This window comes from Bolinopsis microptera, chromosome 11, assembly GCF_026151205.1.
Source record: "Bolinopsis microptera isolate Bmic1 chromosome 11, MBARI_Bmic_1.0, whole genome shotgun sequence".
NCBI classification, from domain to species: domain Eukaryota; kingdom Metazoa; phylum Ctenophora; class Tentaculata; order Lobata; family Bolinopsidae; genus Bolinopsis; species Bolinopsis microptera.
The window spans coordinates 3,247,383-3,272,139 of record NC_087082.1 but is presented as its reverse complement, the minus strand read 5'-3'; the positions used below and the strand labels follow the sequence as shown (position 1 = coordinate 3,272,139).

The window sequence follows — 24,757 nt, the reverse complement described above, 5'->3', positions numbered from 1 at the left end:
CATTATAGAATAGTGATATTCAATAATGATGTTCAATAATTTTAACTATTTGAATTATTATTATAAATCATAAAATCGTTCAATGGGTACTGTGTCTATTGTATTAACAATATGTATTTCTACGTTCGCTGCCTGTTCTGCCATGTATTCTATCTCCACTGTAAGGTCCCGAATCGTTCTCTCCGCCCTTCGTAGTCTTTTCTTCAGGTCATCTAATTCGCGTAGGTCATCAGTGTAAGCGTTAGTAAGTGATGAAACTGCCTTTAAAAGGTCTCGCGAAGTAGCCATGAAGCAAGATGTAACTAAAAGAGGGATAGAAGGTTAGAAAAATAAAATAAAAGGAGGTGTTTAAAGGTAAACGGAAAATTACAACTCCATTTCACACAAAAAACCAACTCATCTATTTCACAAGCTACACCACACGATTTTTCCATTTTCTTCTTCCACTTTTCATTAATGATATTATTGTGGTGACAAGTGTAATAAGTATTAAATTTAATGCGGGTGTATATATCCGTGATATTTGTGATACTGCGCTCCGTGCCAAGCTTGTGATTCTATTGTTCAACAGATTGTGTGTTGACAAAACCCTCCAAATTAGTATTATCAACATCCCTAAGATGTGTCTATCAAGTTTTGGCAGTTGCCGGTTCTAGTTGGACACTTCCACGCTCAGCAGAATGATAGCTGGTTAATCAACACTTTAAGAATTAAACATTATAGAATAGTGATATTCAATAATGATGTTCAATAATTTTAACTATTTGAATTATTATTATAAATCATAAAATCGTTCAATGGGTACTGTGTCTATTGTATTAACAATATGTATTTCTACGTTCGCTGCCTGTTCTGCCATGTATTCTATCTCCACTCTAAGGTCCCGAATCGTTCTCTCCGCCCTTCTTAGTCTTTTCTTCAGGTCATCTAATTCGCGTAGGTCATCAGTGTAAGCGTTAGTAAGTGATGAAACTGCCTTTAAAAGGTCTCGCGAAGTAGCCATGAAGCAAGATGTAACTAAAAGAGGGATAGAAGGTTAGAAAAATAAAATAAAAGGAGGTGTTTAAAGGTAAACGGAAAATTACAACTCCATTTCACACAAAAAAACCAACTCATCTACTTCACAAGCTACACCACACAATGTTTCCATTTTCTTCTTCCACTTTTCATTAATGATATTATTGTGGTGACAAGTGTAATAAGTAATAAATTTAATGCGGGTGTGTATATATCCATGATATTTGTGATACTGCGCTCCGTGCCAAGCTTGTGATTCTATTGTTCAACAGATTGTGTGTTGACAAAATCCTCTAAATTAGTATTATCAACATCCCTAAGATGTGTCTTTCAAGTTTTGGCAGTTGCCAGTTCTAGTTGGACACTTCCACGCTCGGCAGAATGATAGCTGGTTAATCAACAATTTAAGAATTAAACATTATAGAATAGTGATATTCAATAATGATGTTCAATAATTTTAACTATATTTAACTTATTATTATAAATCATACAATCATTTAATGGGTACTGTCTATTATATTAACAATATGTTAAAACATCGACAGTGATGGCTTTTCCCGTTTTAATTGATAGGTGGTCAAATATAAGAGACCCCACATCACAATTTTCGAAAGCATCAGAATTAGATTTTAAGGCAGCTGGTTCAAATCTATTTTTTCCTAGACTTCTGGTAAGAAAATAAACCCTAATCTTCATGTGGTTTCCCATGTGTCGTTTCAACTGCCATGCAGTTGGAAAGTTTTTTCTTGTTTACCTCTCTCTTTCCCTCCGTCCTGGCGGCACAGCCAACCATATGCCTCTTCTTGACATCAGTTCGGAGGAACTGGTTCCCACAAGTGGGACATGGTGGGACAACTGTCCATAAGTCTTTCTCCCATGTCCAGAACTAGTTCTGTGGCGGGATAACCCGGCCTGTTGGGCGTATTCACACCCACAAACCTCACATTTGACGGCCATCGCTAGTTGTACTAATATTCTATTTTCTCGATCGAATGCCGCCCCTGAATTTGGAGGAATTCTTTGTCAGCTTTTCTGACTACAGATTGAAAATTTTATTCTCAATAACTTAAGTTGAAGTAACAATATGCAGCCTTGTGTTGTGTTCCCTGTAACAATATATCACTCCTTGTGGAATGTTGAGTTTATAAAATTGGATTCCTTTTAGTATGCTTTGTATAATACCGGCTGTAAAGGAATATAGATAAATTAAGCTGTCGGATATACGACAAGATAAATCGTCGAAAAACAAACTCAGTTGAACTGTAAAAAGTTGCAAAAGAAGCTAACTCTAATCTCGTCTTCAACTTTTTTCTTAAGGCTGTATAAAAATTGCTGATGTTTCTGGTACTTTCTGGGGTGAAGGACTGACCCACGTGTGTAGGAGGGGTCTTGTTTTAAACTCCATTTCACAAAAAAACCAACTCATCTACTTCACAAGCTACACCACACGATGTTTCCATTTTCTTCTTCCACTTTTTATTAATGATATTATTGTGGTGACAAGTGTAATAAGTAATAAATTTAATGCGGATGTATATATCCGTGATATTTGTGATACTGCGCTCCGTGCCAAGCTTGATCACATTCATGATCAGATTTCCTCTAGGCATGCCTAACCCCCTTTCCATTAACATGGCTAGTTTTGATGACGGAGCAACAGGGTTGTTCTTGTTGAAGACCTTTCTTATCATCAATAGTGAAGCACACTGTGCTTCTTTGCCCCCATTTTCATGCTTGAACACAAGAAAAAGTTCTTTGGCAGTTAGCTTGTTTGAGTTAATCTTGTGAACTGTGGCAACAAACTTGTCCCGGGTCAAATCGTGAGCCCTCTTCGTTTGGGATGAGTGTGGTGCAACCATGTTGATTTGTATGAACTTACTGAAATGAATATTTGGATGACAATTATGCGTTATGAAATAAAAATTCTGACTAAGTACCTACATTTACATTTGATGTAGTTGAATTAATATTGAATGAAATGTGTTGACAAAACCCTCCAAATTAGTATTATCAAAATCCTTTAAGATGTGTCTATCAAGTGAGTGGTGATTCTTTAAATGAAACCTGTCTAAAAATATGTATCTACCAATCAATTTATTTATAGGGTGAGCAGTTGTGTGGTTTAACTTGCTAGCGTCTATCTTGGAAGTCGCACATGTTTTGAAACTAAATTCCGCTTTCCTATATCCTGTTTTATACAAATCAGATAAAATTAATTAATAAAATCAATATATTATTGAAGATCTAGAAGAAATCAGGATTATCAGTATTATTATTGAAATGTATCGTTTGTGTTCGCCACCTTGGCCATAAATCGAACCTGAAAATAATGTGGATAAAAAATAATGTAGTCTCCATGAAAGACAGCTAATGGGGAACAATCAGGACAGTTTTTATTTTCCTAAACAGATATTATTTTAGCAGGATACCAAATTTCAGCTTCATCAATGCAGTGCACCGCGACAAAACTTTGTAAATGGAGGGTATTAAAGAAAGGATCATCAAAGGATAGCTTTGTTTGATCTGTCAAATCAAAACTCCTGTGGGGATATTTTTTCATTTCATTATGTTTTGCAGTTGCCTTTTGTATGAAAATTGCAGGATCAATAAAGTTGAAATTTTTTGGTTCACTAATTGGTTTAACCATAGTCTTCAAATTTTCAATACGTTCTTCAAGTGGAATAGGATCCATTTTTCTTGTAATTTTGTTTAATGTTTTTTCTTTGCAACTTTGGTCAGGAACAGAGTTGTTGCAAATAACAAGTTTTTGATACTTAAGTTATTATTGAAGATCTAGAAGAAATCAGGATTATCAGTATTATTATTATTATCAAGATTATAACTATTATTCCTGTCATGTCTGAAAAGGCAAAAGTACAGGAGATTTTCATAGAGGTGGTAACGTATGACGTCACAGATTCAGGAAGGGACAAAAACTTGCGAATATAAACAATTCCATACGGACAACAACCACGAAGAACACCACTAGATTTACCAACAATACTAGAAAAGTTTTTTCTTAGATTTGTGTGTACTGTACTTACTTAAAGTACTTACTGTAGTAAGAATCATTTCCCGAACTCAGATTGATACGACTTATCTGGTGACGTGTCCCTCCTTTCGTTTACAGCTTAAGATTTTGGCAGATTTTCCTTATTTCTTTATTTATGTTCCGGCTCTTGATGTTCCGGCCATTAGTTTGAGTCGTTCTAACGGTATCTGGAATTCCTCAGGGCGGTTTCATAATTTTCTTTAAAATTTCTTCTAATTATTATTTGACTTGATCTAACTGCTCGTACTATCAAGCGTGATTTTCATCTTTCTGTTTCGTCGTTTCGATCAACCAAAGGAGAAAAATATTTGGGTATTAAATTTCAGACACAGTGTCTCCCTTTCTCCATCTCCTTACTTGATGGCCTTATTGAAGTTATGGTTCAGTAGTCTTAGGTACATGACCTGCCTTCCGTATGTTTCGTACTTACCCACGTGTGCAGACAGGATCTTGTTTACCAACTCCATTACATAGTCTAATGATTTCCATTTCCCTGGTTCGACACCTAGTCCTCCAGCAATATTTATTTTGATATAAAAACGAAACTATTTCGTTATTTTCTTTAAATTTACGAAATATTGTTAGAACTTTAGTGTGGTGACACTTTACAAATTTAATGAGTCAGTTAAAAACAGACATCGCTATCAAAACCTGTAATTTATATCATAACAAATATATAACAAATATATAACAAATATATCGGATATATCCGATACATATATAAAACGGTACATTTATAAAGCAATGAAAGGCATTAGTTTGGTCAAATCAAACAGAACATATGCTATCAGACTTTCAACTGACTAAGGTAGGGTTAAAACAGTTTCGACGCTAGCAACGATCCCCTTTTATAGCATCTATAGATTCTAAGAGTGTCTCTACGGAACCTCACAGGAACTTTTTCCTTGATTCCCTCAACTACCTGATGTCAGGAATTAGTAAAACAAATTCTATAGCTTCAAATTGTCTGACTTCATATCATCCATCTCTGCGGTAAACTCTGCGATTTTAAATAAGGACTTCAATCTCACGGTTTTTCTTCTTGAGAATGGATTTTATTTACAATCCTTTGCGTTTTTGTAGCATCTCGTCTTTCTCGTTTCTCTCTTTTATCTTTTTCGATGCTCTTATTGAGTCAGTTAAAAACAGACATCGCTATCAAAACCGGTAATAAATATTATAATAAATATATAACAAATGTTTACATACATATGTTATATACAATATACATTTGTGGCTGTTAACGGAACCGTGGCGGCAGAACTTGGCTTCGTCGGTCCACCAGATGTTTCCGATAAAGTCTTCGTTTGTGGCATCTTTCGGAAGGAACCAGTCAGCAAAGCGTACTCTAACTGGTGGATCCTGAGGCTGTAGAGTGTGGTGAACTGTCCAGCGATAAGGGTACAGTTTAAGTTCAGTCCTCAGAATGCGTTGCAAAGTCGTCCTAGGTATGTCAAGATTGGCCGAACGTCTTCTGGTCGATTGCCTGGGGTGGTCTGCCACAGATCCTACTATTATAGCCACAGTGTTCTCAAAGGTCACTCCCGTAGATGGTCCACCAGATGCATCCTTTTGTCGGTCGGTGACAACAAATATATCGGATATATTCGAACTTTATGCTTCCTGTGGGCTAAGTCTTATCCCCAAAAGTCTATTTGACTTTGGTATTTGACTTTGTACTTTCTTTTAGATCGTGGAGTGATGTCAAGTTTATCCAATAACTCGTCACTGAGTCTCCTCTTTTCTTTCATATAAACTGCTTTCTGAGCAGCCTTGAAATTTTGTGTCGCTTTCAATTTGTCGGTATCCAGACTGAAATAATGGCTTATGTAGAAAATTCTTTAAATATTATAATACAGTTCAAATATCTATTGTATATCCGAAATTCGGTAGGTTATCTACATTATTTTTCATAAAAGATTGTCATATACACAATATATCTGAGGTACATTTACATAATGTTAGGATTGTATCACCCGATTTAATTGTCTATATTGGCAATCGTATGTTGTTTTTGGTTTTTATTTTTCAAGAAATGAATAGACGCATTTTGATAACTGCACCAAGGTAGTAAAATTAATAGTGTTATATCATAAAGTAATAGTGTTATATCATAACATAAAGACGATATTATGTCTCAAAGGACTAAATTATTTTGATATAGGGATATGTCACAAAGGACTCACTCCCACCTGCTGTTGGCGGTCCACCACAGCAAAGTGGAAATATTATTTAAGTTAACTACGGTCAGCAAATCATTGTCCTCTTTGACTTTATTTAGTTCATGAAGTGGTCAGCTTTATGGCCAATCTTATGGCCTCTTTGTGTATCTTGAATTTTCCCCCCCGAAAGAGGGGTCGATACATAACGTCGTTCTTATTCTCAACCAGGAATTCCATTATCCCCTGTATGGTTTCTTGCATTAACTTCTCAATCTTCTCCATGACCGCTTCTATGGTCTCAGTCCTTTCCAATAGTTTTTTGGGGTTCCAGATCCCCAGGAGATCTTTTCTGATCTCGTTCTGGTCCGCTATGGACACGAATGCGTGGACAGGGATGTATGGGGTTTTCCGCCACAGCATGGCGACTGGCGAGAGGGTGATATCCCGGTTTAAAGAAGTTCGAAGGCGGGGTTTGTGCCCAGGGGCACATGCCGGCCCATATGGCCTCGTGTTTCCGTAGCCTCGCTTGCTCAGGGGCACCTGGTTGAATCATATGATTAGTTGTCTGTATCAGAGATCGTTTCCATCAGTTTCGAAGCTTTCTGTGATTGAGTATGACCATGATATTTAGCTAAATCGTTCAAATTTCTTCTTCAACTCCTCCACCCTATTAACCATAATTTCGAATCGGGCGTTGATACCACTCCCTGAGTTGGAAAAGTAATTTAGCATTAAAGAATTTTTGAGAAAGAGCTTCAATATAATAGCTTGAAGCAATTACCCCCAGGGCAAGTGGATTAACCAACTAATTGTATAATTGATAAATGCCCAAGGTGATAAAACATTTTTTCCAAGAAGTGCTATAAAATTTACCAAGTAAAACCCGAGGTCGATATGAAGGATTTCTGCTTTACTTCATAAAACTCACTTGTTTTGTTATAAAAGATATCCTCACGATCCTTGTAAGCATTTGCAAGAATGGCTGCGTGGTTAGGCGTTAGCTTGTTAGTGTCACTCATATCTAAAATCGATGTAATTATATAGAAGTACACACTTAAACTTATATGAACGTATAAGTGTCAACATTACATTTCAGTAAATGTTACATTCATCGGTTTGAAGAAAAAACCTCTTCATTGCATACCAAAGATGCCTATATAATCAGAGAATTTCCTGATATGGTTATATCATATCATATAATAAATTGCTTTCATCTATACATATATACACTATACAGGTTATATCATAGGTTATATCACAGGTTGTCTTTTAAAGATGTACCTGAACGATTGTTGTATTACTCTCCCCATGTCCGCCCCTTATTCTGTTCCATCCTTGAGAACATCTCCTTAAACCCCTCTTTAAAATAACCATTGATTGATATAAATAATGTAAATTTTCAAACTTTGATTCGATAATGCTTAAGGGGGGGGGGGGCCAATGGATATTTTTTTGTGAAACTTGATTTCGAGATAGCAGTTGACCAACAAACTAAGACCAGTGACCGAACTTTTGAGGGGGTCCCAGACCCCAACCGCCAAACGGTGCGCGCAGGGCAGCCACGCCCATATTTGGTCCAAATTAGGCCCAATTTAGCCAAATACCCTGAACATGCCCAAAACTCAAGTTTATGGTGCTCTACTTGTAGCTAGTGGTCTCTTGAACTCGTATATGAAATTTCATCAAGATTGGACGAAAAATGACTGAGTTATGAGCCAAAAACCATATGCCCATATTTGGGCATACGCACCAAATTTGGTAGATTTCGTCCCATAAATTGGTCAAATATCAATATTTCTGAATGAAACTTACTTTATATGAAAGGTAAGCCTAAACTACATATTATCTGTAAGTTATAGCTTTATATTTGTTTAAATGTGGATACTAAGGCGAAAAAACCACAAAAAATGCACTAAATTGCCCATATCTCGGTTCGCGATATTCGCGGAATTGATCTCATTAAAATTGTAACAACTCAATCAGTTTTCAAAATTTTTGCATGAAATTTTCGGAATCGACTCGAAATCGCATTTCCACCTTATTTTAAATACAGATTTTTTATTTAGGCCTCAAAAAAAATTTGGCGGCCAAATTCCAAAATTATCTCACAAAAATTCAGAATTTGGCCGCCAAATTTTTTTGGAGGCCTAAATCAGAAATCCGTATTTAAAATAAGGTGGAAATGCAATTTCGAGTCGATTCCGAAAATTTCATGCAAAAATTTTGAAAACTGATTGAGTTGTTACAATTTTAATGAGATCAATTCCGCGAATATCGCGAACCGAGATATGGGCAATTTAGTGCATTTTTTGTGGTTTTTTCGCCTTTGTATCCACATTTAAGCAGATATATAGCTATAACTTACAGATAATATGTAGTTTAGGCTTACCTTTCATATAAAGTAAGTTTCATTCAGAAATATTGATATTTGACCAATTTATGGGACGAAATCTACCAAATTTGGTGCGTATGCCCAAATATGGGCATATGGTTTTTGGCTCATAACTCAGTCATTTTTCGTCCAATCTTGATGAAATTTCATATACGAGTTCAAGAGACCACTAGCTACAAGTAGAGCACCATAAACTTGAGTTTTGGGCATGTTCAGGGTATTTGGCTAAATTGGGCCTAATTTGGACCAAATATGGGCGTGGCTGCCCTGCGCGCACCGTTTGGCGGTTGGGGTCTGGGACCCCCTCAAAAGTTCGGTCACTGGTCTTAGTTTGTTGGTCAACTGCTATCTCGAAATCAAGTTTCACAAAAAAATACCCATTGGCCCCCCCCCCCCCCTTAACAAGTAGCAAATACCTCATTATATCAGGAACTGTTTAGACGTCCGCAGTCTGTGTTTCAGTTTGAGTTCCGCCATTGAACCATTAATAGCTAACCAGGTACTTTTTGCCACCCTTGCATTGTACTGGCAGACGTTGTACTGACAGGGAATAGGGTCCTGGTTGCATGAGCTGTTGTGTCTGGACAATGTAGCGGAAGAGTTGAATGACGCTCCGCATTTTCCTATAAAATATAATATACTGTTGTATCTGTTGCTGTTTTTGCAAAGGAACGCAACACGACAGCCATCTCCAAATTATAATAAAGTAATATAAGAACTAACAGCCTCAATGAATGTTTGTAAATTGAATTGGGTCTTCCTGTGTTACTCTTCTCTTCTTTATCTTATTACTCAATAGCACATTATATTATATTGTGATGTTACTACATTATTAGCGATAATAATTGCTTCAGGATGAGCGAAGTAAGAATTGTTGGACACTTTCTTCATTACTACTGTCCTTTCTTTTTAGGGTACTGCAATACCCTGAACATCACGGGTACCCTCGAGGAGCATTGCATCGAAATGAGCTGATTGGTGTTTCTAGTGGTTCAAAACGAAACGGAGGATGTCCTTGTTCGACGGAGGACTCTGACAGGAAACACTGTCACACGTTCCATCAATAAAGTGTCTGCCAACTTCATTACAATATTAAGAAAACTATCGAGTAAAGCCTGAGCTACAGCCTCCTTGACCTCGTCAACTGTTTTCACTTACCCGTCAGAAACCTCAAAAATCTGGAGATGAATGAATTTTATTTTCTTTTTTATTGAAAGCTTGGGTAGGAGCTGTAGGGCCCCAGCCAAAGTGAACATATTATGTTTTTCCAGCCAAACTGAACAAAAATCTTTTACTTTCTATGACTCCTTGGATTATAACATTTGCTTTCTGTACTAGAAATAAATTCAATGACTGAATATTCGTGTCTTCTGGATGAGAGTTATAACATCGTAGTTTTCCCTTTGGATGAGTCTGTTGCGTGAACAATGATATTACTATCACTTTTTTTCGGATTAAGCCAGGTATGACACCGGCGAATTAGAACTATTCTGACACTTTCCTTTCTTGACCACCTAATATAAATAATTTATTTGTTCATTGGAAATCATATTAGGTTTAAATTATATGGTTACCAGGAACTGAAACCCGCAGTTCCTCCGAATTGCTGGAAAGTAAGTGGTGACATTATGAGTGGAATCGCAGTATATTGTGAAATTCCCATTTTTTTTTCAGCATCAAAAATATCAAATTTAGAGTATTATTATTTAATCAAGAAACTAGATAAACTATACCTCCATTATACTGAAGCTCTAGTTGTGGACACAACAAGATACCCTCGCACAAGATTATTCTCAATTTTCTTGTTGTGTCCACAACTAGAGCTTCAGTATAATGGAGGTTCTCAATCTCTTGTTGAATTCACTTCTTGACACAATGAAACTACAAGTATAAATATAATAAATGTAGAGATAATTGATCAGCAATAATACTCTAGTATTATTGCTGATCAATTATAGATAATACCAACTAACTATATAGGATTATGTATAGGTCAGTCGGTTGTATACTTATATAATATTCCTGATATATTATATTTCACAGATTATACAGATCCACAAAACACAGAATTATCTTTGTCAGATGGGTTCTTCTGATGTTCAATAGCTGGTTCTTCTGCTGGAGATAACTTGTTTCTTCTGGTGATAACTTGTTCTTGTGATGAACAACTTGTTCGCTTAATACTTGCCAACATGCAGAGTATCTTCCAGAAGAATAATGATACTTTTTGCAGGCTATCGAGGTTATTTTTACAGTTTCGTTAAAGAAACTAGGAAAGTCCTCATCGTCTATACACTATAGGTATACATCCATCGCAGTTTATTTGGTTGTCTTCTTTCCTTACAGTACTCTTACACCTTGGACATCTGTCCAACTCTACTACCTTGATGTCGGATAGTTTTTGTACTTCCCATCCGTTGTATAGCTCCCAGTTACCTGACAAGTTTACTTTACATAACAGTTAAGAAAGTACTCTATTCAGCAACCCAACAAGCTCTAGGTTAAAGAAAATAGTAAGTAACAAAATCACGATTTCAACTAACTAGTCTATGTGGTTCTATAAGGAACGATAGCCAAATAATGAAGATACTAACCTCTTGTCCCTCCATCTGCCTTGCGAGTTTTTAAAATTTTTTGTCCCAGATGGGAAAGTTAAGAAAACTCTGTTTGAAAGGTGTGTTTTAACAAATTGTTACTTTCATGTAGCCATCCAATAGGGTAATTTTTGAGAGTAATCCAATGACAGTTATATTTGTCATGCTTCAAGTATATTACAAACTAACAAAAGGTGTACAAACAAAATTGGGATAAACTGGATTAATCTGTTAACAATTGATCCGCTGTATTTATACATACCTCCTTAGATAGGTGTGAAAAACTAATTATGATAAAAGTTAGTACTCCTGTAATTTTCATTGGATAACACAATTTCAGTCAAACTCAATTATATTAGCTCATTTTATCTTAAAAACGAAGTAGAAGAAAATCTTTTACTTTCTATGACTTCTTGGATTATAACATTTGCTTTCTGTACTAGAAATAAATTCAATTAGCTCATTTAAGATCCTATAGCGGCGCAACAGCTTGTTGCAAGCTTCGATGCCGCCCTCTGATACTGTTCCCAAACCATGGTTGTCATTTAAGGCAATGAGATCCCAAGTGTGTCCAAGCAGTTTGTGAACTGAAGGTGAAATCTTTACCTTAGGGGGAGGGTAAGTGGTGAGAATCAGCTTATAGGTTCCTCCACGTGGAGGGGGAGCAGGCCTTTCCTGCTTGTTCACAAGGGCCAGCCTCGGCTTTTCCTTTTCCCTTAAACGTTTCCGGATTTTGTTCTGTATGTTTGGTTGCCGCATTTGTTTGGGGCTGGCTTTTACACCAGTCAATGTTTACTCAAAATATATAATAATTGTAATAATCAATATTAATCCCCGAAGGGCACGCAAATTACATGCCATGAAACTCATAGTTATTTCGTCTAGATTTTATCAGTTGATTCTAATGACCCTGATCTGCAAACACATTTAAAAGCTTAAACGTTTATATAAAATTCTTTACTTGATAATACTGTCGTAGGTGTTTTATCAGTAGTAGTAGCAAATTCCAAGTCTGCTTCTTTGATCTTTGCTTCTTTAAGTGTCCCCATGAATACAGGCTCCGGCCTGACAGTATTACCAGCTCCTATTTGCTTGGTCCAATTTTCTTTACTTAGGGTAAATCCCCTAAGTTCAATCCCCTTTCTCCAGATTATCTGGGGATTTCTGCTAATTTGAGTCTAATTTTGAACTCCTTTTGCCTTTCTCTGGCTCTCTCTTTAGTTTCCTCCCAGTATTGTGAAGTTATCCTCTGCAATGTAGCAGAGAACGTCCCAAAAATTGTGTGGGAGGATATTTTGTATAGTCATTTTGGCAGTTGCCAAAATGACATTTTCGGTTATAATCTAACACTTTATTATACAACAATGAATCAGTGTTATCAATTGATATGCAATAAAACGCAGTATCCTCACTTTATCCTCTTTTATCCTCCTCAATTTATATAGTTTGAACCGTACAATTGTACAATTGTACAAACTGTATAAAAATGAACGCATACAATTGTTTGTGAAAATCAGATCGGTATATCGAGATTATTCAAAAACCACAATCTCCTCATCTCCTCTCTCAAAGTCTCAACTCTTCCAGCTTCCTCTATGCGCTATATCTTCCTCATGCTGCCATAAATCCTTCACTATCCCTGCTAAACTCTTTCATCCCCGGGAGAATTCTCCCGCTCTATTCTTAGTATAAAATTCTATCATCTTCTTCCTCTCTAGTGTTATTCTCCCTTTTCCATGCCACCGCATCTCCCTCCGTTATCCCATAACACTTCCTTAGCCGTTAACTCCAACCTTATCTTATATATCCGATATTTAATTTGTTGCCTTGCCGGGCTTGACATACATGCTAATTGAAAACAAATTTAAATACAAATTGTTTATTATAAGCTGAAGTACTGAAGTACTGATAGGAACAATTTTAAAGGTATGAAAATGTGAAATTATATATATTGCACGCAATAGGTAAGTACTGATGGCCCAAATCAACTGAACATATCCTGAACAAGTTACACAAGAAAATTAAGCTCTCCCCCTATTAGAAACTATCGTTCAACAATAAATTTCGAAAGTATTGTGCAGTAAACTCGTGCTAATACCGGTATGCCGGACGACGCACCTATTGTGTCTAACTTCAGATAGTGTGGCTCTATCCATACATCTGTCTCGGATGGATTTCTCTTTCTGAAGAGATTTTTGGTTTAATCTCGCAGAATATTTTGGTAGTACATTATTATCTATGAAGACATTCCTATTGGCTATGCTACAAAAAGCCACTGTTGCATGCTAACAGCCTAAGTCACTACTCACTCTTTTATACGAAACTCGAAAGGCTTAACTGAGATCATAATATAATAGTAATAGTAATAGTAATAGTACTATGTTTACAGTATGCACTGAAGTCTGAATGGGCACCCCTCCTGATCTGACCCTCAATTAAGTTTCAATTGAGATCCAATCATAAATAAAGCTTATCAGCTATATGATAGTGATGACTTACAGGTGGAACCTCGTGTGGCTTTTCCTGTTGCTTTTTGTGAAGCCATTACCGGTTTGGCCTTTCGTTACCACAAAGGGTTTTTTGGATTACCTCCGATTGGAAACAAAACTCCCCAATCATATAGTTATAGAGATGTTGATCTAGCCACTTGTTTCCGAGTGTACTCATGTGCAATCCATCTGATTTTAAAAATCCTCCAAATAAATTAGACCAATTGCCCCTACGACATATTAGCTCATTTAATATTAAAAACGAAGTAGAAGAAACTCTTTTACTTACTATGACTCCTTGGATTATAACATTTGCTTTCTGTACTAGAAATAAATTCAACGACTGAATATCCGTGTCCTCTGGATGAGAGTTATAACATCGTAGTTTTCCCTTTGGATGAGTCTGTTGCGTGAACAATGATATTACTATCACTTTTTTTCGGATTAAGCCAGGTATGACACCGGCGAATTGAAAACTATTCTGACACTATTCGTGACATTATGAGTGGAATCGCAGTATATTGTGAAATTCCCATTTTTCTTCAGCATCAAAAATATCAAATTTAGAGTATTATTATTTAATCAATGAAACAAGATAAACTTGTATTATATAGAGTAAATGAGGAAAGGGATTACCCTCGTAGCAAAACAATGTCCATTATAAGAAAGAAATTGCTTAGGGCATCCAATCGGCATTCGAAATGAAACAATAAAATGCCAGATTTTTATAAAACCACAAGTTATAATGACATTCATTCTTATCTACTCGTTATTGCTATTCAAGTGTTTGTTTTTACACAGACAACTTGAACAATCAACATATAATGAGTCGTGGTAAGAGTCATAAGGAAATGAGCTCCAGATATAGGAGCGCAAAATAGCGCAAAAAAAGTGGATTTAGAGAAGGTGCTCAATGTGACCACCGCCTCGGCTCTTCAGGACGTCCATCCTCTTGATGGACGATGTTGATCAAGAGGATCCTCTTGATCCTGGAATCACTAGTGTTATTAACAGTGTTGTTAACAGTGTTATTAACAGTGTTGTTAAAAGGTCACTAGTGTTGTTAACAGGTCCCTCCATTCTTGGCAGTTCCTTCTCTTTCTTGGAGTTCTGACGATATGTTGAAGCAGGAACGTCTTCACTGACCCCGAACAGTATATTTTGCCATTCTGATAAGTGTAGAGGGACAACACGTATCCAATCCTTCGTCATGCAATGGTCTCCCTACGTGCCGTTTTTTAGCGAGCATGAAGTGACGACTGTAGACCCAGGTAGAATGTGGTGGCCGACTTGGAGACATCTAAAAAGGCCTGCCGCAGAATCGACTGCTATATCGGCGACTCTCCTTGAATCATGGCGGTCCCCATCACTCGAACACAGTAACAGTACGTAATATCACCAAATACTCCTGTTTGGGCACTATTGAAGAATTTGAAGTCCGCAAACTGGGTAGAAGCAAATGTGCCAGGAGGCACAATCCCTGTGAGCACCGAAACTATAGGAACAAATCTCCTCGAGAAATCAAAATGAGCAGGGTTTGGTCCAAAAAGGAAGTTGGTAAGTGGCGCAGCTAGTCTTTGTATAAACGTTCATTTAGAGCATCCCAAAATGCTTAAGGTAATGCATAGTTTTGAAATGAGTACCAAAAACTCAGCAAGATAACTATTAACTATGCTCCTTTACAGTTTAAAAACTACAAAAATTAATTGTATGAAGATATTACATATTATATTGAAATATTAACCTCCGACCAATTTTAAAAGATTTATAATACTACTTAATATGATGATTTTATATAAACTACTAGGATCGACAACTCCTCCGTGCTCGCGACCATTTTTTTCGATCCGGTGGAACGTCTCCGCTGTCTATGTACGTCTGCTCTTGGAGCTCTTCACTCCACTCCATGTCCTAGAAATCGAGAATGTTGCTCAGTCTCAACTCATTCAGTACTATATAAATCCACCAGGTACGCATACCACCACTTTATTAAGTGCAGTACTATTGGTACGAATATAAATCGACTACCGCATCCAGTACAATAAGGTGCGGCCTCCTCTTTCCTCCCGCTAGTTCAGCTGCTGTTGTAAAAGAAAATTAATGAGAAAAATTAATACGACAACTAAAAATGTCTGCATTGAAATAGAAGCATCGGTCCGCTTATATTCGACATCACGACATGATTGATGGAATTGTTCGGATCTCTTGTACTTGAAGCTGACTGTGAAGAATGCGTTTATCCCGGATTACGTTGCAAATTCGGGTGATGTTCTGGTGATGTTCTGGTAATGTTCTCTCCCTGGTCAATCTCTGCTCGTGGTGGATACGGCCTGTTCTTTGGAAAATTTCTGACAATATGCCCAGTCTCCTTGCAGCTGAAATTAAATATATTCCATTATCCTAACTTTTGTTCCTTTGATTTGTTTTGTATAACATTCTGATTAATTTAGTCCTATCTTTTTTATTTGATAGAGTTTATGAACACAAAATATTAAAAAATAGAATAAGATAAATGACTTTAAAACTTTATTTTAGTTATATTACACTACTTATATTATAAAATTATCTTTTTGGCCACCCTCATATGCTTGGTTTATTGGTTTACTGGTAAAGCCCGGTGTGTGTGAAATATTTTCTTCCTCTTTAGTATTTCTAATCAGTGGCCTCATATCGGGGTAAAACTTTATGTAGTCATCCCCCGTTGTAAGAAGCCTGTGATGCTTGTTCCTAACACCTTCTACACGTTCGCGTTGAGAAGAAAAAATCGAGAAAGAAGATGATCTGACAAAATCAAACAAAAATTATTTAAGAAAAGAAATGATGTTACCCACTATCTGTATTATACATTATAAGCAATAACTTTTCTATGGTGTCATGTGGTGGCTTGGGTTTCGACCCACTGAACTGTCTCTTCATAAACCTGCAAGTGTGTTTGAAATGTTTGTATGTTCAATTGAGACTCCAGTTGCTATGAATAAAAACCCAGGTTCATCCTGGAAAGAACATTATTGTTATAATTCAGTATATAATAATAAACTCAACTAATATACAAAATAACGAATAAGAGGTCTACATACAAGACGCCACTAGTTAAACTTTTAACCCCAAAGATTTCTTCGCAGTATCTGGTTTTCACATAGGAACTTCTTTCCCACAATCATCATCTGAGCATTTTGCTATGTGTGGTTTTTCTGCAAGTATAGAGAAAAATTTCCAAACACCTGACTGACGTTCACGCTCATTCCCAACCATGGCCGCTAAAATAATGAAATGTTAACTTGTTAAAAACGCTTTACAAATACGCTAAGTGCAAACAGTAACTAGTAGAATTAGACGACAAGTGGTGGATACGGCCTGTTCTTTGGAAAATTTCTGACAATATGCCCAGGCTCCTTGCAGCTTAAATTAAATATATTCCATTAGCCTAACTTTTGTTTCTTTGATCTGTTTCGTATAACATTCTGATTAATTTAGTCCTATCTTTATAACATATTACATAAGGTTCGGTACAGTTTGCAACTAGTAACTATAGCTTCAAATTTCAATTGATTTTTTATTATAAAATGTACGTAAATGTATTTATGAACTCATATCACATGTTTAGGCTGAATCCCAAGTTTTTGAAGAGTTTAAGATGTAGAATGTACGATGAATATTGAATTGGCAGGAAATTTGATGTGCTTGCTAACAAAATAGTGGATTAAAAGATAATAACGAATATAAATTACGAAAATGAATAAAAGTATAACATTGAGACTTGATTGATGTTCAACATCAGATGTTGTTAGATTTATCATTTATTGACGATATAATAAACACGTATATCATAAAATAAAATTCATAACTGACAATGAATCATCAGCTACTAGCTAGTCACTAATGCCCTGTGGCCTGTGCCAGGTGGTGTTTGTGGGGGGCTGGTAGGAGGCTGGTGGGGGGATTAGTTTAGCGTCACTAGCTCGTTAAGTGTGCTCTCCCGCACCTGAAACAGTGACAATATTTACACTCTAATACCCTATACAACTATTTATTCATATTCAATGGTTGAATGTTACACATGTAAATTTACATCAATCAAATAATAAACTAATTCACATGTTAATAGATTAACTTACTAATTTCTGGAGTTTACTCATGAGTCTGTCGTTGAAGCATAATCCTTTTTTGCCGTTCTCTAACTCTAGGTGGCTGTGTAAAGGAAAATATTGATAAGAATAGATCCTGTTTAGTGAAATAAACTAACGGATCTCTATTACCAATCTCGATCTGTTACTATTAACACCGCTATCCGATTTCGAAAAGTGATAACATGTAGTTACATGATTTTAACTTATAAACACTTACAAATAGGGTTTCCCCGTGGTGCGGTTCTTACGCTCTAATATCACCTTTACCAACCCTTGGTTGGTCGATTCCGTTACAGCAGTGGAAGTAGACATTCTACAAAAATATGGTTAAAATATATGCAAATCAAAGAGGGGTATCAAAGTTTTGTAATACCACAATTGAAAGAACCAAAAGAAATACAGTAAAATAAAGCATCGATTCCCAGTCGTTCGTTCCTTTCGTTCTAATATCGTCCCGACCCTGGGATTATCGATCTCCCGGTTCATTGTACTAACGGAGTCGGACATGCTTCTGTAATTAAAATAGATACAAATCAAGGTTTTAATTGAAATTTAATAACCTGCAAGGTGCACTTTGTGCTCATACTAAGTTTTAAATATAATGTTAGTTAGATTATAGATCTCATAATATACAATTAACATTATTATGTACACAAACATTCAACCGATGAAGTCCAACGGATTTAAAAAATTTACTTTATGGAACGAAGAAACTGCGCGCAGTCTGAGGGTATTCGTGTAAATACAGCACCTTACATCTAACAATAACACATATCCCATGTGGACACATCACTGTGAAAAGTCCCTTACCCTTCCCACCTATCTGAACGAACTTCCTAGTAAAAGAATAATGATCGGTGTTATGATATATTATTCGTTCTACCCGTTTTTTTTTTCAAGAAGCTTTTTTGTCCAATTTCAGGCAGAAATCCAAATACTGAAGTTAAAAACTTTTTCCTCTTCGTTATTTTTAATGGACATTATTTACTGACATTTACTAAGCTATACTGACATCAGTTCCCTCATATCATGGTTAAATCTTATGTAATCGCTTTTAGTTTTAGATAATATAGTCTGTGATGCTTGTTCGTAATATCTTCAACGCGCTCCTTACTGTAATATCTTTATTAAAGGTAAAATACAAATTAGTGCTGTAACAATGTCCTTGCCAGAACGTCCTACCAGAATTGCAACCAATTAATCAGTCAACTATGGGTGATAAGCCTGAGTTATTTAAGTAACTATTAAAAAGGGAGATTTAAATTTCGAGGTTCCTACACTTACCATTCCTTACATTCTTTACATATCACAGAAAAACATCATATCTGAAGAAAAAATAATGGCGAAAAGAAATGATAACAGACAGTTAAGAGAAGAAAAAGAAAAAATAGCAAAGAATCGAAAAGAAAAGAATAGAAATGAGTAAAACTAATAGAAATAAAATGAATGAAAATAACACAATGTTAATCTAATTGCTATATAATTGATCTTAACTATTTGATTTTAATACATTTTAGCACTGTCAGTACTAGCAATAGGAATAATTGTTAAGTTATGCCTATTTTAGTAGTAATAGGTACGTTATCGTTCTTCTTCTAGTCATTACACAATATCTAGAAGCCTTGCTGGAAGGAGGAGTTTCGATTCTGGCCACCTGCTGGCCGCTGGGCCACAGGCCGAACCATCCGTCTTCTTCTGGCTTTTTATCGCTGCCCCAACACTGATAAAAGGGTAATCCCTGTAGCCCCTACCAACCCAAGAAGTTTTCTGTGACTCACCTTCAGTTTCTCTGAAATGTGAAATTCGTTATGGTACAGCGACCATCTATCATTAAACGATCTCGAGCAGGAAATCAGAACAACTTTTGGTATCAACGGTTGTTTTAGATTCTTGTAATTGTAGTGCTCCTGTACTTCATACGAGCGATAATATGATGCTGCCATCGGCTCAGTGGCCCTGCCATCTTGGTCTTCCTTATTAAATTAAACTAAGATTCTTTATCTGACTCGACCAGTTCTTGGGCCGGGTGGATGGTGTCAGGGGCCGGTGTCGGGGGCCGGGTGGGCGATGGTCCAGCTTGTTAACTTTAAATGGATCACTATGCAATGAAACACACCAGTTGTTTCCCTGACAGTCTTCTCACTTACAACAACATTCTTGTTGTTAGACAGTTTGACTGATGGTCCAGGCTGGGACAATGCCTCGTCAAAACTAGGTTTATCAGACATTTCTAGAAGTATACAGTATGGTTAGTAAAGGTTCTGAAGACAAGACCGAAACGAATTTGATCAAGTACAAACTAACAATAACACTCCTAGTAATATTGATAAAAATATTCACAAGCATATAAAAATTAAATGTAGATTTAGATGGTTTAAACTCCTTTTCTTGGAGTGTGATGATGCTAAGCCAAAGCCACCACTTTTTGAACCACTCTATAAAACGATAAGATAACATGATAAATCAGTGAGTCAGTAAATTTTATAATACTGTATGAATATTTGACAATTTGAGAATTTGACAATGAACTGTTTAGAATTGTGTTCCAATAATAAACATTGTATTCAAAGTTTTTAATATTGTGTGTGTAGGATTCTAATAATCTGAATAATTTGACCGGACCTCTTTCTGTTGGGGGCTGGGCGGCGGGCGGGGTATTCGGTTGAGCCGCTTGTACGGCTTGGCTTCGGGACAGTTCCAACCTTCTTGCAGCTGAAATTAATTATTCCATTAGCCTTAATGTTGTATCTTTGATTTGTTTACTACACACATTGTGGCTAGACATCGGTCACCTCAGCGATTGTGAATGATAGAATATAAACATACAAAACAGACTAGAATTAGTAATTACAACAAACTAACCGGTAACAGGTGCGCTGCCTCCTCGGCTTACTGGAAGCCTTTCATGGTGCAGCTGTCTTCAGGTTAACCACGCTACAATTTTGAATTGTTATATTCATCTTTGATCTTATATCCTAGTAGTAAATAATTACATATTAAAAGCCTCTGATAAATAATATGCATGATCAATTACTCTTCTTTCTTTAAATCATATCGTAGAAGAACCCTCCATACAATTTCTTACTAACAACTAATCTTACTCAAGCACAACGAAATTATAAATTATTCCAAATGTGGGCGTGCACTAGCGTCTTCTGGTCATACTTCTTTTTTATACCCTCACAACATCATCATCTTGCTGTTAAAAACACGTACTCTATCTCCATCCATGTCCCACTGAACCACCGCAGAGAATTTAGAACTGGATATTCCTCTCCTGAATCCAAATTGCATAGGGTGAAGAAAGGATTCGAGGTCAAGAATCAAGATCGATCTTTTTTCCACTTTATATTAAAAAGAAAATTGAAATTTCGGGGTTCCTTACAATTACCATTCCTTACATTTACTCATCACAGAAAAACATTATATCAGAAGAAAAATAATGATAAAAAAGAAATGATAACAGACATCTTTGAGAAGATAAAGAAAAAAGTGACAATAAGAAAGAACAAAAATAAAAGAATAGAAATTAGCATACATAAATAGAAATGAAAGAAAACAATAGAAACGAACAGAATTGAATAGAAATAAAATGAAAAAGATTACATGATGTTAATTTAATCGTTATATTATTGATCTTAACTATTAATTGGATTTAACACTAGTTTGAATAGAATGCATTATCGGTTAAAGGGCTTCCACCTCTCTAATAATCTCAGTCATTTTTTTCGTCTGAAAACTTTCCTGGAACTTTCTTGTTGGTTGTAATCCTGTATACTTTTCCGGAGGAATTCCCTCCAAGAAATGAACTCCTTCCTTACCACGACGTCTTCCTCTTCCAGCCACCTTCAGTTTACAATATAACTTATATTGTTAAACTTTTAAGTAACTGTGAAAATAAAAACTGAAAGAAAAATAACTTATGATATCAAGAAAAGAAAATTTAATTCTTATAAATGTGTATAATGTGTATGGCAAGTTTTTTATGCTCGACTAAAGTTCTATTTTTAAATATATTGATACTTTTAAATAAGAATATCATATTTAAATGAGCGAAATGACTCCGCTTACTCTGTCTCCATGTACACGCGGTTTATTAAACCGCATATTTCCTCCATTCTCGTGCCGTCATCCAAGTATACTCGGAACAGGTTGTCCTCACTCAATGTTAAATTTGCGGTTGTCATATCTGGAAATATAGGCAAATTTCCGTCTCAACGTATTCTTAAGAGAATTGCTGTATCAAATTTTCATTTTCGACTCTGGTTTGACCTTAAGACAAAGAAGCGATGCTCAAGTAAAGATCTATTCAGCTGTAAATGCTCAACTAATATAAAACAATGGTAGAGTAATATATCAGATAATGAACGTATGAACATTATCTGAACCTATGTCTAGCACAAGTGCAATGTAAAAGCCTTCGACAAAAGCCTCTTGTATTTTCTTTTCCTCTTCTGATTCTTTTTTGTTCAAATCTGGTTCTTCGACTGGAAAAATAGATAAATACAGTTATTACAAAACTTGTACGCATTGAATATTGAATAATTTATATCGGCTCATTTGTAAGTCTAAAGGCGATATAATTTCCTATTTTCCATCCTTCCTCCCACCCTATCCCCTACTTCTTTCTACAATTTCCTATTTTCTGTCCCTTTTCCCCTCCTTTTCCTTACTACTTTCTATCTCAGAAAGTAACCCCCCTATTTTTTCAGATGTCTGGACGACATACTGCTGGAGAAATACCAGGACTCTGATGGTGGCAGTGATGGTGAGACTGGTGAAGCTGATGAGTCAGATGATGAGGTTATGGAGGTGGAGGATGCCCCCAAGATAGTCTTCACTTCTAAGAAGAGTGTGGATTCCACCAACGTTGATGAAGGTTTGTACTTTATCAGTTTACTGGGTTATCTATTTTCTATTACTATTTTTTGTCTAAGATTTAATTTTACTCTCAAAATTAGATAAACTAGTCACTAGTGTTAAAGATTTATGGGTAGTGATTTATTTACTTCTTTATACGTTAGTTATTAGATTGTTCAATCTCTAAAACTTTCATCTGATTTCTTGAAATATTGAAAACCACACCTTCAGAGAGCGTCTCGTTGAGAGAAGTCCTGGCTGAGGAGAAAGAGTCCGATTCTGAGGAGGAAGATGGGAGTGCTAAAACAGACGAGCCAGAAGCTAAAAAGGTAATTAAATAATTACTTTTAGCACTCTTTAATTTCATATCTATATTTCTTGTCACTAGTGCAATGTACATGTGTACACAACTCTCATCTAAATTAAACTTCCTATCCAGGGGAAGAGTTTCTTAAAACGTGAAAAGAAACGAAAGAAGGAAGAAGCAGAAGAAGAGATCAGGAAGATAGAAATGAAGAGTAACTCATCTTCTCTTGAGACTGAAGACGATTTCGAGAGGTACATTTAACTTGCCTTTGTTGCACTTTATATAAAAACCATGCTTTATTCACGTATTCACACGAGTGCAAAATTAACCGGCAATTTTCTTGTGCCATGCTGCTTCATTTTATCAGTGGGTATTTCTAATCATATCAAATAATTGAACTTACAGCAACAAATTTAATTGTTATTATTATTGTTAATTATATTAATATTATAAATTAGGGAGGTAGCGAGTAAGCCCGACAGTGGAGCTAGCTGGGTGTGCTACATGGCGTACTGGCTCGGACTCGGCAATGTGGACAAGGCTAGACTCACAGCCAAACGAGCACTGGATACCATCAACTATCGGTAAGAAGAGCACAGAAATCAATTTGATATTTTATATACACCGATGAACATTAAACAGTTTCAAAGCAGTGTCGTGTAACTTTTTAACTATTACTGCACTGTATCATCTATAGATCTTTGCCCATTTTCCCTATTTACTCCTCATCTTTTGGTCAAATGCAATGGGCATGGGTTGCCCCTCCCCAGGCCATAGTGATTACAGCGATCAAATATTTCCCATTCCTCCCAGACTAGAAGAAGAGAAGCTGAATGTATGGTCGGCCCTGTTTAACTTAGAGAACTCGTTCGGTACCCACGAGGGGCTGATGGCAGTCTGCAAGGATGCGGCTGCTGTCAACGACAGTAAGGCTGTCTTCCTCCGGCTTGCTGCTGTCTTGGACAAGTCTAAGAAATACCAGGTAAATTGATGGTTGTTTGTGTGTATTCGCCGTTCTGAGATTAAGTCCAAGATCAGAATAATGCATGACATTATAACGACATAACACGTGATTATATGACGTCACAATGTCACTTCCCCAGGAATTGGACGACGTGTACAGCTCGGTACTGCTGAAGAAGTACAAGAGAGCGAGGAAGGTTTGGTGCAACTACTGCTCCACTCTCGCCACCCAACAACGTCTAGATGAGATGAGAGAGCTCCTCGCTAAAGCTCTCAAATCCTTACCCAAACATAAACGTAAGTTTTTAAGTCACGCCTTGGCATGTCGTAAACACCCGAATTAAGATTATGGGGTTGGACACCCCAATTGTGTTTCTTCCCCTGTTACGATATATAGACCGATCCTAAATCATCCAAACAACCACAATCCTATCTCCAGATATCAGGACGATATGTCACTTTGCACAGACGGAGTACAAGCAAGGAGATCCAAACCGAGGCAGCACAATGTTCGAGAACGTTTTGACAACTTATCCTCACAGACTGGATCTGTGGGCGGTTTATCTGGATAAGACCATTGCTCTCAATGACCACCAGCAGTCTAGGTAAGGGAAAATAGCTGCTCTTCAAGCTGACAACTTATCTGGGTAATATTTTCGTGAATATAATGTCGATTGAGTACACTTTTCATCAATAAATTGCTACGGATTCGTGATCTAGAAAAGTTAAAAACATAAATTTAATGATAAATATGCATGTAATTTTGATCATTACCTAAGCCTGTGTTATTGATA

At 36.4% G+C, this 24,757-nt stretch overlaps 1 protein-coding gene across 1 annotated transcript in view; it reads left to right on the top strand.

The window, feature by feature from the left end:
• The window catches only part of LOC134823249 (protein RRP5 homolog), a 118,889-nt gene that overhangs the window by 93,669 nt on the left and 463 nt on the right, over positions 1-24,757 (top strand). The window contains exons 25-31 of the mRNA XM_063834645.1: positions 22,546-22,712; positions 22,925-23,022; positions 23,133-23,251; positions 23,459-23,584; positions 23,814-23,982; positions 24,104-24,260; positions 24,403-24,568. Coding sequence (XP_063690715.1) covers positions 22,546-22,712; positions 22,925-23,022; positions 23,133-23,251; positions 23,459-23,584; positions 23,814-23,982; positions 24,104-24,260; positions 24,403-24,568 — 1,002 coding nt within the window. The remainder of the gene's footprint in view (positions 1-22,545; positions 22,713-22,924; positions 23,023-23,132; positions 23,252-23,458; positions 23,585-23,813; positions 23,983-24,103; positions 24,261-24,402; positions 24,569-24,757) is intronic.